Genomic DNA, 22470 nt, shown 5'->3' on the forward strand with positions numbered 1-22470 from the left:
ACCTTCTTCCATGTTCACTGTGTTCCCTTCTTGGCCTGTTGCAAACAGGACATCTGTGGCTTTATTTCAACAAAGCTTTTCTTTTTGACACTCTTCAAGAAAGAATAAATATTGGTTATACACTAATACTTGTCCTACAAACAGATTAGCAAAATTATTTAAATAGGCTAACTAAAAAAAAGTTTTGCAGGGGTACAGCAGCAGTTAAAATCTTTATGAATGTCAAAAAGCTGGTGGAGACAGGTGAATGAACCTTTTCACCATTTATTGTCTTAGCTCACCTGATGCTCAAATGATGCTACAGAATATTTTTGGAGTAGAAATGTTTCCTGAACAAAAAGAGAAAAAGTTAGACAAATGTCACACCGTGAGGCAAATATGAAAACCTTGAGAATCAGTATGTGTTGTAATTTACAGTATTTATTGTATGAAGTGCTGTGAAAAGGGTATTTGCACTTTTACAGATTTCTTCATTTTTGAGTTTGTGGCACTTAAATGTAACAGATTATTAAACCAATTTTACTATTAAAAAAGACCCTCAGTTGTTGCAAACTGTAATTTACAGACGGTAGCTTCGTTTGTGCAAACTATTTTATTTACGGAGGGAAAAAAACCATACCGCCCTAACATGTGAAAAACTAATGGCCTGCCTTGTTAAATCAAAAAAAGTTCAATCACATTTTTAAAAGAACTGTTTAATTTCCCAGCCTGGAATACAGCCAAAGCTGTATAAAGAAACCAATGTGATAGAACCTGAATAACTGCTTAAAGTAGGCTAGATCTGAAATAACCACACATCATGCCCAGAGTCACTGACATCCATCTGTCTGGGGAAGCAGTCGGAGCCGTCATCCTCAAATAGAGAAAACAGTGGTGACCTTCCAGGGAGCAGCTGGCCTGCCAAAAGGACTCATCCAGGAGGTCACAGGAGAACCCAGAACAAAATCTACGGCTCTGCACGCCTCACTTACCTCAGCAAAGGTCAGAGTTCATGATCCAACAGTAAGAAATGGACTGGGAGAAAACAGCATTGATGAGAGTCCCTGGGACCGTACGGTTGCTAGGCAGCAAAAACAACCCAAGGCCCTTCTCACATCTGTCAAAAAAAATGGTCCGATCAACTCAAAGTCTTTTTGGAAAATGTTCTATATACCAACCAGACAAAAGTGGAACATTTGGGAGGATGTGCATCCTCTTAGGTCTTTTGTAAGACTAAAAGCATTTTAGAGAATAAAACAAACGTTGCCACCTCAGTGGTGGTGGAGTGACGGTTTGGTACGGCGTTGGGACATTTCAGGAACTGGAAGACCTAATTGATGGAACCATGAATGCAGCTCTAGTGTAAAATCCTGAAAAACATCTGGTGGTGGACCGTATGTGAGCTGAAGTGGACCCGAGTTCCACAGCAGGCCAACATTCCTCCAGAGATGCAAACAATCATTGCCAGTTACTCCAGATGCTTCATACCAGTGGTTGTCAGTGGTCACCAGGTCTAGAGAGCGGTGGCTTGTTCAAATATGGCCAGGATGCTGCAGATGGCTTTGTTCCTTTAAAGAAATCCTCTTTTCAAACCAGATGGTTGTATTTACTCCAGCTGTCTCTGATATTAAAATCTGGTTTACCATCAGAAACATTTACAGTGTGAGAAAAATGCAACAACTTTAAGCACTGTGTGTACTTACAAAAGGCTAAAGACTTTTTCCACTGGGAAATTTGACCGGTTGCCAAAAACTAAAAATACCATGTTTCTGGCCATGAGGCGTTAAACGGCACCTCTCCAGAGAAATGCAACAATCCTTCTCCATCTGACCACTGAAGTCTTCCCAGTAAATCCTGTCGCTTTCTTTGATCTTAACAAGTTAGGAAAAAACCAGAAGGACTTGTAAAGCTCCGTTGAACATTAAAAGACAACAGTTGTTTTAAGAAGAGTGTAAGGGCGAGGCTGCAGCATGTCAGATTAACTGATGAACAAACATGAGACATCTGATGGAGAAACCATCATTTATTCTTTGGATGAAAAGCAACTTTAAATATAACTCCTGATAAATATTTACATCAACAACAAGCAGATTAGTACTTCATACACCAGACATCAAAGTTAATCATTATCAGGGAAAAAAAACAGAAACATTCAAGCCACATGTAATCTCTTCTGACTGCACGGCTTTTGCAGAAAACTGCTGGAAGTGGCTCGACTCTCATTCAATCTCTCCTTGAAGCAACGGCTGTAAGATAAAGACGATCAGGTTTATTATTAAACGTGTGAATAAATCAGGTGTTTTATTCTCCGTCAGCTTCAGGGATCTCCTCACCGTGTAAGCCATGCCCTCAGGACGGGACTCTGGTCTCTGCCACTTAGTGTTGGACAGAATCTTGAGGACCACCAAGCCAAAGGCTACAATCAACACCCCCAATGAATTTGCCAACAAAGCCTCGGATGGAAGGCTGGAGTAAGGTCCTCCACTGGAGTTCGCTTTTCTGTGCAAACAAACAGGAGTTAGGGTTAAACATTGCGATTGTAACTCAGAAACGTAAAAAGGAGGACTCACAGGACAAAGAAGAGTTTCTCGTTGATGCCTGAGATGCAGGCGGCGACGCTGAGCAGCAGGATGCTGCCGCCCAGCCACACGTGGACGGGTTTCAGGAGCATGCGTAGCGATACGGGGGAGCAGGGCAGGAGGAAGCCTGCCAAACCCGCCGTCCACTGCACAAAAACGGGTCAGAACAGACAGATACATCAGAATAAAACAACCATCACTTGACTGATTAAAAAAAACAACACCCCGTTTCTCCATGTGAAGCCGTGTACCTGTGCTGCAAAAAGAGCTACGGCTGCTATTCCAATCCAGCTGTGTAACGAGTACAGGTTGGCAATCTTCTGGGCGTTATGGAAGTCGAAGACAGCGCAGAGCCCCAGGACGGACAGGATGAGGGAGAGGAGCATCAGCGCTGCATGGAGCAGCTTCCAGGGAAGTTTGTTCTGACCCCAGGTCAGCGGCACACGGTACAGCACAGCGCCTGAAGGCAACAGAAGGCGAAACTCATGCTCATCATTTTTATGCCAAACACTTTAAAAAGTGACATCTGCTGTGTCTCCTGAGGGCAAAAACTTAGAGTTCCACTGATGTCTTTCCGCCTTGGCACCGTGTTTAGAAAAAAATCTAAATATCTGATCCTGTGAATGCATTTGCTGATCAGGTCGTCACTGCATTTGTTTCAGAGCACTGAGTTGCTGGTTCTATTCCAGATTGCTCCAGGAGGAGTCGGGGAGGAAGTAGGTGTCTGACGTGATACAACCTGTTTATTTACTTTATTTCAGTTAAAACACTTGCATTTTCTAATTATGTACACCCTCCTTAATAGCCAACCTATATTGGCATTACAACAGTTAAACCGTTCTTGCCATCAACATAATCTTTTATACCCAAATCTGCCAGAATAATTCTGGTCTTGATGCTAAACACACGTCACCATTAACATCAGGTCCAACATTTCTCAGCAGGTTGCACCTCAACCCTTTAGTTCTGTCTGACTACTCCTCAGGGTGAAATTCACAGGTTTATATAAATCGCTTGGGTTCCAGGTCCAGACCCATTTTCAAAGCATGATCCATACATTTTCAACTTAGCTGAGTAATCGGATTATAAAGATTGTTCATGATAAACAGATTTTTCCAGTTTTAAAGGACCTATATCATGCAAAATCAACTTTTCTGAGCTTTTAATCATGTTATGATGTTATTCCTCCATCATAACCATGGCCATAATGGTATTTAGTTTCACGTGTGAACTCTGCTCTCTGAGCAGCAGCTCCTCCCTGTTCTGGAAAACAAGTGGTTTATTACTGGTCGATGTAGAATGCTCATTACTCCACTGCACCGCCCCTAACCGGAGAGCAACACGCGGTGATGTGAGGTAGCGCACAAACATTTATGCTCAAAGTTCAGACAACCAGGCTCTTTTGCCACTTGATCTGCACAGCGACAGCAGCTGCTGTTTTTTGACATGGTGCTGCAGCAGCTCCAGAGCGCCCCCACATGGGGAGAGGTGCAGTTGCAGTGAAAGCAAGGGTCTTTCTTCCAGGTTGGAAAAGATAGCACCAGAAAACTACTAAGAGTTCATTACAAATGAATACTCTGTAGTGCCAAAGACAATATTTCATCAAATGCCTGTAGTTGACTTTATAAGGCTTAAAAACAGCATGATATAGAACATTTTAATATAGGTTTGCTTTCACTGTTCTGCTGCCCAACTGTGTCCAAGTTTCAACAATCTGACCCAAACCAATTTAATGCAGAAAGCCAGAACAGTCCAAGAACCACCAAAACACAATCCTGCCAGGAAGTGTCTGCAGTAAAGCTCATTTCATACCCACAGGGCGTGAGAGGGTGCTGACCAAAGAATTTAAATACATTTTAAAAAGCCCAACCCCTGTGGAGCGCATCCTGTTGTCATGCTAATTTCCACCTTTAGGCATGGCTAGCATTAGCAGCAGCCCAGAGGGAAATGTCAAAGGGTCTTAAGACCAGACGAGACTTCTAAAGGCCCGTTTACACTACACCTAAAAACCGAGCCATGCCGAGACCGGTCCTAGCTTGGTCCAGTTAACTGAGATAAATGCAGCCGTTTACACACACAGGAGTTATCTCGGTTATGGTTCCTTGGTTGCTCCTCGCCTCCTAGTGGCGATCTGCGTTACTACCGCTCTCTGGGATTGAAGGCGGGACCGAGCAAATCAAAATGGCGGCACCCGTCACATTCAGGATGTTATTGTTAGACAGATTCGGCTTTTGGGACGTGGATAAGACAAATTAACATCTAATAAGGATTTACAGACACGGGAAACAACAACAGACGCTGAGGTTCATAAGCAGAATCATCTCTGGAAACCGTGTGGCACGGTAAGGAAGCTAGTATTATTATTAATGTCTGAAATTTGACTGAATGGAGTGTGAATCGGGACGTGCAGCCAGACACGCCGGGAAACCCGCGGACAGTCAGCTGACTGTAAGGGCATGACGCGGTCTGCTCATGCGCTCCTCGTTCTCAGGGAACCGGGATAAAAAAAACCAGTCCGAGACCTACTGATGAACTTGTCTGCAGTTAGCGCGGTCCGGTTATGGTTAGCGCGGTCTGGTTCAGTCTGCTGACCATTTACACACAAGAGTTATCTCGGTTACCGAGCTCGGACTGGTCTCGGCTCGGTTAAAAAAGTGTAGTGTAAACGGGCCTCAACTGTTCTAACTGCAAAGCATGGTGGTGATGGTATTATGCTGTGGGACTGTTATGTTGCCAGTGGTCCTGGTGCATTGAGCAAAGCAGAGGAAATAATGATGGAGCAGGATTGCCGTAATGTGCTGCAACATGCTCTCAAATCAACAACGACATGAACCCTTGGACATAACTCAGTGTTGCAGCAGGAACACCCACCCAAACATCCAAATAGGCCCCTTATAACCTTAGAGAACCTCAGCTTTACTAAACAGCAGATCTGTGACAAGAACCCAACCAGTTTATGTGGACATCAGATTCTGTAAGCAAGAACGTCAAATATTCAGCCAGAATGAGGTTAGAGGTTTGCTGTAACTAGTGTGTTAGCAATAAGACATAACCATCAGTATGGGTATATTTCAGCATCGCATGCCGAATTTTTATCGTTTATACAGATTAAACTTGTACATCCAAAGAAATATGAACCGTTTCACCATTCAATCATTAAAAAGCCGCTGAACTGTATTCGTAGAAACACCCCGAACACGACTACAGAATCCACCAGAACTGCTGAAAACCTGCTGCTGACACGCACTCAGTTTTAATCAGACGGATACAGACAGGCTGTCATTACTGACAGATGACATGGTGTGACGGTCTACTGCCAGGAGATCTTTTGTCTTCTTTCTGCAGCAGCTACTCAGCTTGTCCGGTCACATGTTCTCCTAGTGTCTGACAGACGAGTCACGCTTGAAATCAATTCAGCTGACCTGCTTAAAACAGCACAGAGCCCATTTAGTTCTGACTGAGACGCGTCACACCGATCCTGCATCTGGAGGCACATGTCACCGCTGAGGTCATCCTCTGAACTGAATCAGAACCTAGAGACCACTAATTCATAGGAGGGCTTTAATTGACAGAGGCAGGTTTTTAACAGTAGTTGTATAAAAGAACAGTTCTAGATGGGAGTGGAGCTCTTGTTACCTAAGCTGGCTGAGGCAGGATGAGGCTGTTGACTGAAATTCCTGGCTCATAAATATTGAAGAAGTTAGAGGGCGTAAAAGGTAAAGCCACAGCGGATTCTTTAGAGGGAAGCGCCAACAGTCTGGGACCGCACGTAGAAGTCGTTCTGTGCTGCAGGGAAGTGTCAATCAGACAGGAAAAACAAAAAGACTCATTTCACCCAGAGAAAGGCATTCAGCAGCTAGCATTTGTCATGAAAAATGCTGCTGCTTGCTAAAGTCTCATGACTGAGTAGAACTTGTTATGTCTTTATTCTACTCTGTTTACGGACCCGGTGTGACATAGGTGACTGCACTGAGTCTCGTACACATTTCTGCACCTCTGCTGTCCTTGGGTAGAAAAAACCTGCGTTAGCTCTGTAGGTCAGCGCTAACACGATGATGCAGTCTGGGCTCTCATCTTCTACAAGATACTTTATTAGACCTGACGGTGGGGTGTTATCCATAACACTGCTTGGATGATTTTACTTTTCCAGCACATGCTTCACATCTATCGTTCCTATTCTTTAGGTACAGTCATTCGCTCGAGACTTAGGGAAACTGAAAGCTCAACTTTTCAAAGCGTGAACCCAGGTTCATCCACCGCCTCCATGTCTGCAAGGACAAACCTCCTAGGTCTGAAACAGGATATTCCAATGGTCCACAAACAAAACCAGCTAAATATGTGAAGTGAAAGGACCTTTTCTAAATGGAAAGTGATTCTAAAGGTCCTCACAGGCCTGAGGACATTCATAAGATAAAACAATGGCTTTAGAGTTCCTGTTCCAATAGGCGGCCCGGGTTTTATGGTTAAATTGATCTGCACGGAATCCCAGGGGGAGTGGAGATGCATTTCATGCTTCCTGACGGAGTTAGCCAGAGGATTTGTTCTGCCAGTAAACTTTACCACCTCATATTCACACTAATTAGGGCTGCGTTAAGTTAATGCAGTTAATGCTCAGCCCTGAGCTGCAGCCTAGGATGGAAACCACAGCCTGACTTGACTCACTGAACCGTTATATCACTTTCATCAGAGCTTTAAGGGAAACGCTGGTGTAATCTGTCTCAATGCATCACTTATGACTACAGCTGAAGTATTTTCGTCTACAGGTAAATATTTACAGTACTTTTACAGAACTGTCACAGATTATTGAAACCCGTTGTGCTTTATTCTCAGCTCCCTTAAAAGGCCTAGCTCCTGAAAGGCCAAAGTATTCCAGACTGAAGGTTTTCCTGGCAGAACCAGGTTATTCTTTGGAAGTTAGTTCATTTCAACAGTCACTTCTAATCTGCCTGAGCAAAGCCCTTCTACCTGACAATTTTCAGATGAATATTTTTCTTCGGTAACCCAGTTAAAGCTGAGTTATGAGTCAGTCACCACAAAACAGGAACTAAATAGACAACCAAGCCAACAACCCGTTTTAAATTGAATTCTTACACACTTCCTCCTGTTGTCATGAAAACTGTTTTCAAAGCAGCGATTACACAGATCAGCAGAGTTTATGATGACATTTCTGTACCCAAAAGACGATTCCCAAAAAATCTGAACCTTGGCATGGTTTGCCATGCACTTGTTAAAAGGGAATTGGTCAATTTGAGAGAAAAATAAATATTGAAAAAAACGTATGTAATACAGTACGGAAGAGGATTAGGGCCACTCAAAAAATAAAATAAAAAATCTACTTAATTCTGACTTTTTTCTCAGAATTCTAACTACCGCAGCAAACCATTTGAAAACAAACGGCGCGAAGAGACGAGCAGAGAAAAAGAGAGAAGAGAAAAGAAAGGAAAGAAAAAGAAAAGAATCTACCCTGGTGGTGCTGAAAATAAGGGAAAGGAGAAAAGTAGAAAGCTGCTCCCAAAGTTACCAAAAGTGACTGCTTTCGGCTTCTAAACTGCAGCAGCAGCAGCAGAAACCCACAACCGGCAGCAAACTCAGCGTTAACGCTGGCTCCTGTTGGGGAGCGTCCGTTGAAGGGGACGTTCCCCCTATATTAAGGATTTATTCACCTTATTGTAGATAGGTCATTTTAAAGTAAGTTTCAAATTTCGTTTGTATTTGCTACAAACGATGAGAAATCAATTATTTAGGTGGATTTTTTTCATGTTGAATTTCAGGAAAACTTCAGGCCTTTGGGTGTTCCTTCTAAAATCACTCTCAGAACTTTACAGTTAGTTTTGGCAGTCTATTTGTTTTAGTCTTATTTATACATTCAAAAAACATAAACAAGTTATTACCAACTTCTTACTCTGCATTACAGCTTTGTATTAACATTGGTTTAATGTGTGTTACTGTGTACAGCTGTGGATGTAATGGGTCGAGTTAATTATAAACAAATTAATTTTCTGTTTGGTAGTTTAAGCAATTGTCATATTTGTAGCATCACTAGTCTTTCCTGTGACATGCATCTTATTTTTGTTATCATAATTCATTCTCCAGCTGAAGACGATTTTTTTTAAAAGAGTTCTGGCTTAAGAAGTCAGTCCTCAAAAAAAAGACTTGTTCGGTTTATCACATATGGTAAATATTAAATCGTCATTTTAGGGGTACAAGATTTCCACTCAGCATGAAGGTTTTGAAATCTATAACTAGCAATGTAAATATGTATAGTAGTAGATTAGAAAATGCTGGATTTCCCTCTGAGTTACAGTGGCACAAATAAAATTTCATGAAATCTTCAAATTTCTACTTTAGCAATTGAGTAAATATACATTTAACCACGGGGTAAAAGCCTTTTCCTGTGTTTTCTGTGTTTGTTTTCAGAATGAGACAGGGATGGGCTGTGACAGAGAGATTTAAAAAATTATCCAGCCAGGCTTTGATAATGATGTGTTTCCACCAGACTGAGAGGGTACAGCATCATCCACTCTGCTGGTAAGGAATCAAGCACAGTGGACTTCCTGAAGATGACCCAGCTCTGGCCAGTCAGCTGTCTGATCATCCACGCTGCTCTATAATATGGAGAGGACCGCTCCAGGTGATGGACAGGATCAGACGGACGCAGATTTACTTCCAACTACTATTTCATTCAAACAGATAAGCAGATCATGGGTTGTCTACTAGAAAAAGGGACAAAAGAAAATGAGTGGAGAACAGCAAGAAAAGGGATTAGAGAGGGACAAAAGGTAGAACAAATAATGTATGTCTATTCTATTAAAATTTCTGTATCTGTATAATGGGTCTGTTTTATGTGTCGTCTTCACAATTCAGAGGGCCCCATGCATTTCTTTGCCTAGGGCCCTAAATTTCCTAAATCCGCCCCTGCCTATGTGTAAGTGCCAATACCCTACTAAGGTCACAGCTAGCAGAAGTGCTAACTTCCTAATTTTAACTGAATGCCTGCTCACATGATTGCATGGCAGCAGAGAGGAGTAAAGGTGATCTCCATTACGCCACGTAAACTGAATGGAATCCCTGACAGTAACTGTCTGGGGAGTTTAACCTCCACCGTAGCAGGTGCCCCACATAACAGCTGACATAACGAGACTTTTACTGAAAAGCCCACACACCTTCTGCATCAAAAGACGGAACAGAAGTGAGAAAGAGAAATGAAACCGTGCAGAACCCAAAACGTGGGAGGCCCACCTACCGTAGCCGTAGAGCACCACCAGGCCGGTCACCATCAGCACCGGGTGCCAGTTGAACTGGAGGCCCGAGCCGTCCCAGGCGAAGCCTCCTCTCCACCGGCTGTTCCACACGCACACGCACGCCACGCAGGCCAGCCCCACCGCCACGCACAGCAGGTAGCACAGGTAGAACATCACGGTGGACCTCATCTTCACGCGATCCGTCAGATTAGGCTGGGCGAGAGCAAAGTCACCGATGAGAAGGGCCTTGAACACCTTTGACCTCGCTTTGCTCAACTTGTTTTCATACAACCGCCAGCTGATAAACGTCAACATCAGGCACAAAAGCAACAGTCCCGTCAAACTGTTGCGTGTGTTTCCTCCAGATGTGAGCAGAGAGACAAGCACGGCCATCTCCAGGTGTGGTAAAGCAATCAAATATGAGCCAGTGTGTGTGGGGAGCCTTACCTGGTCAACAGCAGCTGAGCTGAGACACCTGCCAGCAGCGCCTACACTACTGTGCTGTCCTAACAGTGAACTAGCTACCCATGGTGGAGGCGGGACCGCAGTCCCTCCCCTGCCCTGTGTTTGATAGAAACTCACACAGCCATGGCTGCTCGCTTCGCCTTCCTGCGGAGGCGACGGGGTCTCACTTCCACACGCAGCTGTGTCGAGACCGGCGAGGGGGAAGCAGTCAGAGTCAGAGACGCAGCCGGGGCAGCTGGGACATTGAGTTCTGCTCTGCTGCATTAGCTGGCCTCGCGACGGGGGAGTTCAGGTGGAAAGATAAATAAAAAAGAACATGTTTTAGTTGGACAGAAACTGGCAGCTATTTGACTTTTGTTGGCTTAATATTAGCCGAAATATATTATTTTCTCAATTTTGTCTATTAAAAACTCGTAAACCCTTCCCCTTCCGCTAAAGTTAAAAAAAGAAAACATTTGTTTACGTCAAACTACTGTACGAAAGTCAGTTGTAATGACGCCAGGTGCGTCCGCCCTCTACGAGCGAGGCGACCTCGCATTTTCCAATTTTTCAAATAAAGCTTTATAATATTCACGAATCTTAAAAAGCGTTTGACTGTTTACCTCATTTACAGACACAAAGACGGGTCAAGTCAAAAGGAGAGCACAATAAAGCGCAGGTGTTCAGGCTACAGGTAAACTATTTTCATTTCAGGGGGGGAAAAAAAATCTCACTTATCCCGTTTCCGTGTTGCCAGCGCAAGCCACTATGGGAAATGTGGTTTTATTTGGCATCAGCTTGTCGGGCAGTGACCTAATTTCTGAAATCCAAGGCTTGAGTGTCATGATACGACAGTGAGCCGCACAGACTGCTCAGTTCAAAATGAAAATATTCCTTATTGGAAGAAATAAGATACTATTAAAAAATACATTTACTGTCCCACAATGGGGAAATTGTGCGTGACAGCCTCAAAAAACAAACAATAAAAATAAAATAAAAAAATTATAAAAAAAAAGACGGATCATCAGGCCTTATTAAATGAGTGGTTTAAAAGCAATAGACAGAAAGGAAAATTAAATGTTATTTCGTCTGCAAGTCCAATGAGTTTATCCTTAAAAAGCTGGGTGAGCTGTGATCTCAGTGAAAGGAGTCATGCAGCATTTATCTGTTGTCTTTCAGCTCCACCTAGAGGGAATAACGGCGAGCATCTGCGTTCTCTGGTAGACAAATGGTCAAGTCACAGGACATTTAATGGAGCCAACATTTGGTATTTGCCTTCTTGCTTACAGTCATACATATATTCAGTAAGCATGTCTCGCTTGCACCGAGTTCTTCAGGGAGTTCTCCAAAGTGCATGGAGATAAAGGGAAAGTCTAAAGCTATACCCAGGATTTCAGAGTTTACTAAAATTTTGTTTTTGTATTTATTTATTTAAAAGGGACAATGCATTTACATAGTATACATACAATCTGAAGAAATACTATAAAATACAGGATTTTAGCCGAGGCTAATTTCCATCCTCTGTCCCGTGCCGAGGCCAGCTCAGCTAGTCGACTCTTACAATGATCTTATTCTCCATTGTTAAAACAAATATTAAAATATACACAGCCTTCAAACCCACACCTATCCACTCTAACCCCTACCCTCCTATCCTCCCGTACGCCCACCCTCATCCACCCACAGTCCTGAACACCCACACCCAACCCCTCCCTCCACAACCGGCCTCATACCAATTAACCTCCTGCACATTTGTCATACCTGACATACCCCATCCCTCCCTTATGAAAGTCCACAATAAATTGTCAATATTAAAAACCACCCTGAACTATTTGATACCACAGAATCCATTTACAATCTCCTATGAACAAAGCAACCAGAACAGCAGTAGACCAGCTCCTCAGATGTCCAAGTGAGGGCGGTTCTGATCGTCCAGAAGCCATGATTTGAGGTGTTTCGAGTAAGAGGTGATTGTAGACAGCTCCCTTATAGATGATCAGGTGCTCAAGTGGAGAAAAGGGGAACCTTATACAGCACCAGGACATGGAGCTGTCAGCTGCCTTTGTAGTACGGGATTAATTACAGGCACAGCTTGAACATCATAGATATATCCCTATTTTAAATTAATGGCCATATGTTGTCTGATGCAGATTTTTAACACTACAGGTTGGTTTCTCAAACAATAAAACTGGCAACAAGAGAACTAAAGAATAAATAGCCTCACCAAAAATCAACACAAAACAAGAATTCATCTTAAGTGCATTTTACAAAATTCTTTAGATTAGTAAAGCAACATAATTACTATAAACAAGAAACTCTCTTCATATTAACAACCTAAATAAAAAAAAAATCTACAGTAAAATTATGAAATATTTATAGTATAAGCAATCTTTTAACTCAATATGAAGAGTTTTTGTTGTCTCCTCTTGTGATTTTGGAGATATAAATTCCTAAAATCAGCCCAAGTTTATCTTGTAAAGGCATTATGAGAAACTTTGACTTTTTTTCCCTCTCAAAAATAAGCAGTAAAATTATGAATTATAGTATCAGTGTCAAAGTAATGTTTTTTTCATAAATATACATTTTCCAAGGGTTAAGCTTCTCCTTTTCTTTTAATTTCTGTCTTTTGCGCCTGCAAAGTCACCCTCTGCTGCTTTGTTACCGTAATGTACCGTGTATGTGTGAAGCTAATATTTACAACAGAGTGAACAGCAGCTGGCTTAACAGTGTATCTCCAAGTGTCGTCTCAGTTGACCGCAGTCCTCAAGGCCAGATGTGTCTACAGACTGATCATTTGTCCTGTCAACTGATTTCTTCCACCCGAGTTCCAATAATTGCAGCTCCTCCAGAGTTAACATGAGATGGTCGATTGATCAGGGACTCTGTGAGAGTTCCTCTAAGCTTGAAAATAATGACCTACCTCTGCTTTAAACTTCCACCCTGACCTGTCTGCCGTGTTCAGAAGGAAATAACATTTAGCACGTGAGGTGGAAAAACAAATCTTAAATGTCAATTTCATTCAACTTGCCAATCATGCACCACCTTATATCGGTCTGTCACATAAAATCCCCAAACAATGTGGTTATAATGTGACAGACATACAAGAAGTATGATTTGCAAGTCACTGTGAATATGTGCTTATTGGAGTTTGGTTGTGATTTTCAGTAAAGAATAACACAATTATAGTTCAGGGCACAGACCGCTTTTATTTTGAGTTAAAATGTCCGTGCCGACCCATATCCAGATCAGACAAAACTCATTGTCCTCCTCGCGCGATTGAGTTGTGGAATAAGTAAAACGAACAATTCAGTCCTGAAGCAAAGTTAAAAGCGGAGGCCTGGATCTGTGATGTCATATTGATCTGTTGTCGGTGAGCAGAAGGCTGAGTCTGTGAATTTAGAAATCTCACACCTACCTTTCAGGTTGGGGGAAGTCATCCCTGATTCTGTCACAGAGCCCTTTCTACCTTCCACTGTTTATTCTCAGCAGGGTTTTCTCAGCAGTCTAACAAATTCTGGCTGAGCGACAGGAGAACTCGGCTGCTGTTCTCGACACAAGCTTCGAAGAATAGTACTCATCCTCTTAAAGCTTCGTGTTTTAGAGTTCTGTTGTACCTCCATTGTCCCTCAAGCTCCACAGAAGAGCCCTGGAGGCTGAAAATGTGACACTGCCACCCCTTCACCCCCCCTCTTCATCACTGATTACCAGTTTTAAAAATGAAGACGGGTAAGCTGTTTTTATCTCTGTCTTCCATGGCTTGAATGCGGCCATCATCTCAGCCTCCGTCACAATCAGCTGCTATTCATGCAGCGTTGCACATCAACACACCGCCAGCGACCTCCGGAAACAGCGCTTCTATTGCTGCGGGCGGGATTGTGCGAGGTAATCTAAAAGCAAATCTAATTTATTCTTGCTGCCTGCATGTGGGCACAATAGTTAGGGAAATGGGATTTGAAATTGGGGGGGGGATGTTCAGTAAAGCCCCGCTGTGTTACTGGTTTTGTCTTGCAGCCACAGGAAATAACTTGTGAGTGGCTTCGTTAAAGGAAACCAATTGCAGTCTGCACCCTTGATATGATCCCAAAGGTCCTCTTGCCTCTCCGGCTCGCACTCCCAGGGGTTTTTGGGTCTCTGCCCTCAGCTCCGGGAAGATTGAGGCAGCTGTGGACGTCCTTTGGAGGTTTTATTAGAAAGTGGGAATGGAGAGTGTGGAGTGGCAGCTGGGCTTCTTCAGGTCCAATAATCACAGGAAACTACAATCTATCTTAGAATACAGAGAATGGAAAATGATTTGGAAGCCAAAGTAATTACGCTTCGTGGCCACTTGGGGGCAGAGTAGCACGCTGGAAACAGCAGCAAGGTCGTTTCTTTCACACTGGTTCCAGTGCCCAAGTATCCACAACCCTTTTAATATTCTTAACATTATGCTGCGTTTCAGTTACACATTTCAATGTATTTTATGGGATAGACCCATACAAAGTGACGTGGAAGAAAACAAAGATCACATGGTTTTTGAAATATAAAATTTCATTATTAAAAAAAATCTGAAAATGTGCATTTGTATCCATCCTCTTTTACTCTGACGCATCTAAATATAATCCAACAAGACCAAATGCCTTTAAGAAGTCGGCCAATCAATAAACAGAGCCCAGCAGTTTGTCGTTTAATCGACGTGTAAACCCTGCTGTTCTGTGAAGGTTTGTGAGAGAATGTCGGGGGACAGCTAAATGAAGTCCAAGGATCACAGCAGACAGGTAAGGGAGACAGTTATGGAGAGATTTAAAGCAGGGTTAGTCCATAAAACAATGTCTCAAGGATCATACATCTCAATCTATTATTTGAAGATGGAAAAAGTTTGGCTAATTACTGGTCTAAATCCAGCATGAGACCAATAATTAGCTAAGAACCCCCCGATTACCTTGGAGGAGCTGCAACGATCCACAGCTCGGGTGGTACGATCTATTGACAGGACAACATATGCGCTCTACAAAGCTGGCCCTTTGTGGAAACTGCAAATCACATGGAGTGCACCGTCCCCATGGTGGAACATGGTGGTGGCAGCAACATACTGTGGGGATGCTTTTCTTAGGTACTGATGGCAAAGCCTGTTGAAGATTGGAAGAATTATAGAAGAAAACCTTTTAGAGGATGAGGTTCACCTTCCAGCAGGACAACAACCCTAACCCCGCAGTCAGAGCTACAATGGAATGGCGTAGATCAAAGTATATCCGTGTACTACAATAGCTCTGTCAGAGTCCTAAATCCAGTTGAGAATCTGGGGAATATTTTTGGGCACAGAGACTCTCCAGTTGGACTGAAGTAGAGCTATTTTGCAAAGACGGATGAACAGAAATTTCAGTCTTTATATATGGGAAGGTGGTAGTACAATATATTAACTCAGGAGGTCTGAGTGCATGCCCTGCTTATTATTTGTTAACAATAAAAATAACAATTGAAAGCCATGTATCATTTTCCTCTAGTTCACAATTCTTTAACCAGGATGCTGTCAAACAGCCACCGTTGTTCTAATCAGTCATGACCTCCTCACTCTGCACGTGTTCTAAGCAGCTGGAGAACGCTTATGACCCGTCAGGGCACACTGGGAGAGATTGGATGCCAACGACATAGAAAAAATGTATTTTGAAAGGGGAACCTGGATTAGTTTTCTATTGCTTAGTTCCATTTCTAGTGAACACGCAGCTATTGTAAGGATAGTAATATATGAACATAGCTGTACATCATTGCTGGCTCTGTTGAGAGAGTGAGTTTATGTTAGGTTGTTGTGGTAGACAGGAGAACAGGCTCGCCCAGGACTCTATTCAAGCAAGGGCCGTCATCAGTAAAGCCTCAGTGTTTTTCTGGATTGGCTCTAATAGGATAAAATAAAACATTTTACGACCCTGATTGAATATAGAGAGTCCATAAATCTTGAAAGTGTCTAGTGAAGCTGGTTATGAGGCATTTATCATTTCAGGCACATGCGCAGACATTTTTAGGCGCCTGAGGCAAAGAAAAGGGCACCCATCATTGAATTTATTCTTCAAATAAAAAAATAATTTTTTTTTTTTAAAAAGTAGGATATGTTTAACTTACAAAATTATTGTGTTAACACAGCAATTTAATTAATTTATTAAATAACCTGTTACGACAGCTACCTGGGGAGTTGGCTTTACAATAAAGTTCTTTACAATAAAATTATTAAAAAAACATTCAAAAACAGATAAAACAAACAAAAGATGAAATACATATAAAACAATAAAATATAAAAATCAGGAATGCCACTGTGGTACTGAATATCAAAAGCCCCCCTGTATATAAATGTCTTAAGTTTGGATTTAAAAAGACCTGGATCAGAGACTGAGTGGAGATCCAGAGAGAGCTGGTTCCAGAGTCTGGGTGCTGTCTGGGACAGCACCAAAATGAGTTGTTCTCAGAAGGTGCAGGGGTAAAAAGGGGGGAATGTGGGGATAAATTAATGACGATTTCAGACTAAAGCATTTCCACTTTATATAGACTACAACCGAATGATTTCAATGTGAAAAGGAAGAACTGAAAAGCTTGGTATGTAACCTTTAAAACTGACCCTGGAGAAGACAATGTGACTGTTACCTGGTTTTGAAGACAGGTAAATCGGAAGATCGTCTGCATAACAGTGGAAAGAAAAGTGGTGCACAAGTTATGATTGCTCCAAGTGGCAGTCGATAGAGACAAAATGAGGTGAGTACTGGAGGAAGATGTTATTAATCATAACTGAAAGACCTGCCTGTCCAGTAGGTTGTAAACTATTTAATTACTAAGCCACAGATGCCAGTGTGGCTTAAGCGAGGCAGAAAGAGAATTGCTTCAATAAACGTCTAATCAGTGAGGATAATTCAATTTATCAAATTTAATAAATGAATAAATAAATACCAGGCAAAGGCCATATTTTATCTGCTTTTCAATAACAAAACAATATATTAAATAATCATCAAAAATACTTTAACTTAAAACTTGTCAAAACTCTGCCATGACTAAAAGAAATAAAAATAAAACTTCCATCTGTTTTCAACTCTTTATTATTGTATTATTATTCCATTATTTTTAAGACTTTATTATTGTTCCATTATTTTCAACACTTTATTGTGAGAGGCAATTGACATTCATCTACAAAAAAGTATGTGGTCATGCTTTTTTTTGTCCTTTCAGGTTTTCATATTAAAATAATTAAGATGTTTAATAAAAAAATATAGCAAACTGGTCTAGTTCATAAAACAGTGAAACTGTCCTTTTAAAGACAGAGGTAAGGCTTTGAAATCAAGGATTCCAAGGTTACGAAACGTGTTATTGAACCGTGGTCCTACAGGCACTCTGCCCTGTTTTAGATGTTTCCCCGCTTTAGCACACCTGATTTCAGCCGCTGGCTGATTAACAGGCTTTTACTGACCTGCAATCATCTGAATCTGCTGTGTTAAAGCAGAGAAACAGCTAACGCATGCTGGGCAGTATGCCTGGAGGACCAGGATCTAAAAACAGAGGTGTAGGCTATGCGTTATACATAGATGCTCTTTGTATAATAAGGCCAGCCTTTTCAGCAGGTGTGACACTTAAATCTCCCCTTCCCCTCCTTTTTCTTTCTTAGGACACGACAGCCCAGAAGCCATGTGATGTTTTCAGCGGCGCTTTGTGGGGATTTTTGCACCTCACCACATTTGTTTGGTGTATTAGACAGACATTACCTGTCTGATCCTACGGGTCAGAGAAGTGTGGCGGGTGCAGGTGTTTGGACTGGCGCCAAACACCTGCATGAAGGCAAAATGGGGGAGCGGGAGGGCAGGGGCTTGTACATGCCATGGATCAGGCCAGTCCAGAATTCTCACAAGAACTCCGTAAGGGAATTGATGGCAGAGTGGGTAATGTTTATTCTAAAATATTGATGAATGAAGAAAAAAAAATCAAGCAGAAAGGGTACTTTCCTCATCCGGGGCAAAAGGACAAGTGCTTGAGCACCACTTGTGGTCTTTCTATGCAGACGCCTGTATCCCTTCGATAACGGCATTTGAAGCCTTACAAAGAGGTTTCAGTTGCGGCATGATTGAGGTCACGGTGGAGTGGAGTGTTGGCGATATATTGGTTTCTGTGTGACATACTGCAGAGGTGCATTTTCAGCTACATAAACTTTCCTCCCTCTGTGGGAACATTTTGACATGATCCAGGGTTTCTGCTGTCTTATTGTTTTTTTCAAAGTTTTAAACTCAATCAATTTTTAAGGCTTAAAAAGTTTTTAAAAATCCCATATTTCTTTGAGTTGTCTTTACTTAGGAAGGAAATTTCTACTAGGGATAGGTTGGGGTGTAGGTATCGGTATCATGTTCCAATATCAACGTATTTCACGGATGGGAAAAATCCAATCCAGCCAGTGGACATTTCCAATCCATAAACTGTTACTATGGTTTAAAGTTTTATGCTAAAAAGTCTCCAGAGTCTCCGGCTGCTCGGCTAGCTGGCTGCTAACTGCAGAATGAATTTCCTGAACGGATGTGGGTCTCAGGAGACTTGGAATAACAACGGCCCCGTTCAGGAAATCCATGCCACGGTTAGCAGCTAGCAGAGGTGCATTGGGCCTAGCACTGTTGCTAACCAACTTTTAATCACAACATTCTGTCCTGACCTACAATACATTGAACTTAAACATCTGAAAAAGTACCCCCATTGAAGAACACTGGGATTTTTTAAACCAGTTCGGCACATCAAACTGTTTTAAGTGTGACACTGAGCTGAAACGCCAAGCTGCTCTGAGCAGGCAGTCACGAAGATGTGCAGTGTTACAGCTGTGCTCAGTGCTGACAGATGTGCGGTGGGTGTCTGGTGAAGAAAAATAGTGCTAGGCGTTCAACTAGCTTATCAAACTTACTACAATCCAGTTGCGGCTGGTGAAAAAAAATCTTGGTGGGGCTGACCAATAGATTTCCCTGCCTAACACAGTACATGCCATCAAATTAAAAGTCAGAAAATGACTGCGATTCCACAATAAGCATTTAATTCCCTTCTCAGAATGAGCAGCCTACAGATGCATTCAACCATTTACAGCTATATTAGGTCTTATTTTGGAAAGGAACAGTATTAAATACAACACTAAAATTCACTATTTGTCACCAAAGTAGGCATACACCATACTGTACTGTCATTATCTTTCACAGTGACACAATGGGTTTCACAACACAACAGAATTTCAAAATATGAAAAAAAATTATCAGCTGACAAAATTATGTACCTGATACAATCTTCACAGCACCTTCCAAAATCCTTTCAACATATAGCCCAGTATTCAAACTCACTTACCACATGACAAAATGTGTGTGTGTGTGTCTCTCTCTGTCGTCGTCGCCGTAATCTCTACGTCACTGCCTGACTGACTGCTAGTTACATTACTTTATGTTAAAACGGCTTGCCATATACCTATATCACTGTGCAGCAAGGGCTATGATTCCAGGAGCCCCAAAGCCAGTCATTTTGGCGATGCTGATTGGCCAAATATTTATACATTTTCCCTAGCAACATTATACGATTGGTTATTTGGCTACACTTGCGGGGCTCCTTGAGTGACAGCCCTACGGGAGAAATGCTACATTCTGTAGGTGGAAATGCACTGTTAAATGAGAGTCAATTGGTAGAGTCAATTAGTAGAAGTGTTTTAATAATTCATATCACATGTAGCCACATACTATTAATTAAAAACTGACGTTAATAATACTTTTGAAATCTAAATATATATTGACTGTTACCCTCCACATCTAGGGAGGGCAGCGCCCGAGCGCCCCCTATGGGCCAGCGGCCACTGCTACAATCAATTCCCCTACTATGCCCCACTTGCAGAAAGGGTGGAATCTAGGCCTTTGTCACAATAAACGTAGGAAATTGGTATGCTTGACTAGGAATCCTAAGCAAGTAACTTGGCGTAAGATTCAGCAGTCCACTTGCACCTCAAGAACAAAGGACACTCTTTTGACAACAATGATGTCCAGATTTTTTTTTAGAGATGCCACTTAACCTAACAGTCATGTTTTTGGACTGTGAGGGGAAGCCGGGGTACCCAGAGAGAACCCACACATGCACAGGGAGAACATGCAAACTTCATGCAGAAAGACCCAGGACAAGGGTAGGACTTGAACCCAGGACCTTCTTGCTGCAAGGCAACAGTGCTACCCACAACTCTAAACAGGTGGGTTTTCAGTCTTCATTTAAACAAGCTCAATGTTTTGGATGTTTCACAGTTTTCTGAAAGTTTGTTACAGATTTGTGGAGCATAGGAACTAAATGCTGCTTCTCCATGTCTGGTTCTGGTTCTGGGTATGCAGAGTAGACCAGAACCAGAAGATCTCAGTAGTCTGAAGGGTTGATACAACAACCACAGGTCTTTAATTTATTTTGGTGCTAAGCAGTTCAGTGATTTATAGACTAACAGAAGCATTTTAAAGTGCATTCTCTGAGCTACTGGGAGCCAGTGGAAGGACTTTAAAACAAGGGTGATGTTCTCTACCTTCCTGGGTTTTAGTGAGAGCGCCAGCAGCAGTGTTCTGGAGCAGCTGCAGTTGTTTGATTGATTTTCTGGGTAGACCTGTGAAGACACCATTGCAATAATCAATGCTAAATCAATGCAAAGATAAACGCATGGATGAGTTTCTCCAGATCTCGTTGGGACATCAGACCTTTAATCCTGGAAATGTTCTTCAGGTGATAAAAGGCTAACTTTGTAACTGCCTTTATGTCTTTGAAGGTTCAGGTCTGAGTCCATCATTACACCCAGATTTGGGGCCTGATCAGTAGTTTGTAGTTGTAGATTTGTTCTAAGCATCTGTTCAGTGCACGGATGGGTTCAGAGTCACCTGGTGACATGGTAATGTAGAGCTGTGCATCATCCGTGTAGTTATGGTAACTAATCTTGTTTCATGCTGATGCTGATGTAATCAGCGTGACTCTCCCACAGCAATGCAAAGACTGAATATTCAAAGTCAAGCACATTTATATTTGATGTAATGTAGTATAATACGGGCCCTGAGCAGCCACGCTCTCACACCTTTATTAGAAGCGAACCAAATCACCTCTCTCGAGTGGTAATTTGGCTGGTACAGTGGACGGGCCACGACAGAACGCTTAATAATATTCTCCACGAACATTAGTTTGATGAATGAGAGTCAGAAAGCTGATTTGTTACAGCAGAGGCATCATTTAACAGAAGGATACTGTGACACCTCTATTAAACGCTCGCGCTCTGAGCGCGCACCGTAGGGCTGCTATCTGAAATGACGGACACGGCAAGCCCATCAGCATTCATTATGCTAATGTAAGAAAAAGACACTTGTCTTCAGAGCAAATGAACAGCGAGCGGAGCGCGCCGCTCAGCCCAGCGAATGAAGAATGAAGCACAAAATGAGGCGGCAGACGGCCGACATGATTGGCGAGTGAAAGGGAGTCGGAACCGCTTATGAGGGCAGATTAATGCGCAGATGTAGTATTTATGTCCGCACGTACTGCTGCGGCTAAAGGATTAAAAAGAGGTGAGACATTTACACAAATTAAAGCGGTCTGACACCAGTCCCCCTCCTCGAGACAATAGTGCCGTCAGCTTCCAACCATAACTTAGTCCTTTTGCAGAAGGTGCTCCGGTGGTGTCTGCCAGCTCAGCAGGCCCCGACACGTCCGCCCGCCGACTCACTGTTACTGCTGGCTGCTGTCATGGCGAAAGGTGCATAGTGCTGAACAGAGATGTGTTGTAGGTGCTGCTGGGCAGTATCTGTAAGGTGGATGAACCAAAAGGTCACACGAGGTCACGCTCTGCATGTGGCGAATGTCAGAAACAGTTCTAGTCAGTATTTATGACTTCATCCAACAGCTTCATGAACAATAAGGCTGACAGCCTCTTGTGTAACTAGGCAGCTTTATGTGTAACGTATAAGATTGTTGATGGTTTACACAGTAATATGAACACTCGACTACAAGTGCAAAAAAATACATATTGAATCACCATTTTTAATGATGTAAGTTTTATTGATTTATCCAAAACTTTTTATTAACGACAGTGAATTTAGCAGTGAACTGATCCTTAAATGCTGTAACGTGCCTTGCAAAAGCATATGTATCCCTTGAATCCTTCTTCATTTTGTCACATTACATCCACTGTCTGAACACGCTCGTCTCTGCAGGTTTGCAGGGGAGGGTGGTGCCTGTCTCAAGCAGCCATTGGCCCAGAGGCT

At 42.4% G+C, this 22470-nt stretch overlaps 1 protein-coding gene across 3 annotated transcripts; it reads right to left on the reverse strand.

The window, feature by feature from the left end:
• Positions 1–1984: 1984 nt before the first annotated feature.
• LOC105915510 (cytochrome b ascorbate-dependent protein 3) lies at positions 1985–10989 on the reverse strand. 3 transcript variants are annotated; one of them, XM_036144665.1, is made up of 7 exons: positions 10867–10989; positions 10247–10531; positions 9802–10012; positions 2810–3018; positions 2550–2704; positions 2313–2478; positions 1985–2225 (listed from the first exon to the last, which is right to left on the reverse strand). In XM_036144665.1, exons 2-7 carry the CDS (start codon positions 10526–10528, stop codon positions 2199–2201), a joined length of 1050 nt encoding a protein of 349 aa, XP_036000558.1. In that variant the 5' UTR covers positions 10529–10531; positions 10867–10989; the 3' UTR covers positions 1985–2198. The 3 variants fall into 3 exon arrangements, with proteins under 3 accessions (XP_036000558.1, XP_012705103.2, XP_012705110.2); XM_012849649.3 differs by having other exon boundaries at positions 10382–10531; positions 10867–10988; XM_012849656.3 differs by having other exon boundaries at positions 10247–10536; positions 10867–10960.
• Positions 10990–22470: the final 11481 nt, after the last annotated feature.

This window comes from Fundulus heteroclitus, chromosome 12 (genome assembly GCF_011125445.2).
Source record: "Fundulus heteroclitus isolate FHET01 chromosome 12, MU-UCD_Fhet_4.1, whole genome shotgun sequence".
Taxonomy (NCBI): Eukaryota; Metazoa; Chordata; class Actinopteri; order Cyprinodontiformes; family Fundulidae; genus Fundulus; species Fundulus heteroclitus.

Bases quoted from the DNA above. Each gene is read 5' to 3' on its own strand.
- LOC105915510 (XM_036144665.1), bottom strand. From the start codon at position 10,528: ATGCAGCAGAGCAGAACTCAATGTCCCAGCTGCCCCGGCTGCGTCTCT. The intron at 2,705-2,809 runs GTACACGGCTTC...GTTTTTGTGCAG, and splicing joins TAGCTCTTTTTGCAGCACAG to TGGACGGCGGGTTTGGCAGG. The intron at 2,479-2,549 runs GTGAGTCCTCCT...TTGTTTGCACAG, and splicing joins GAGAAACTCTTCTTTGTCCT to AAAAGCGAACTCCAGTGGAG.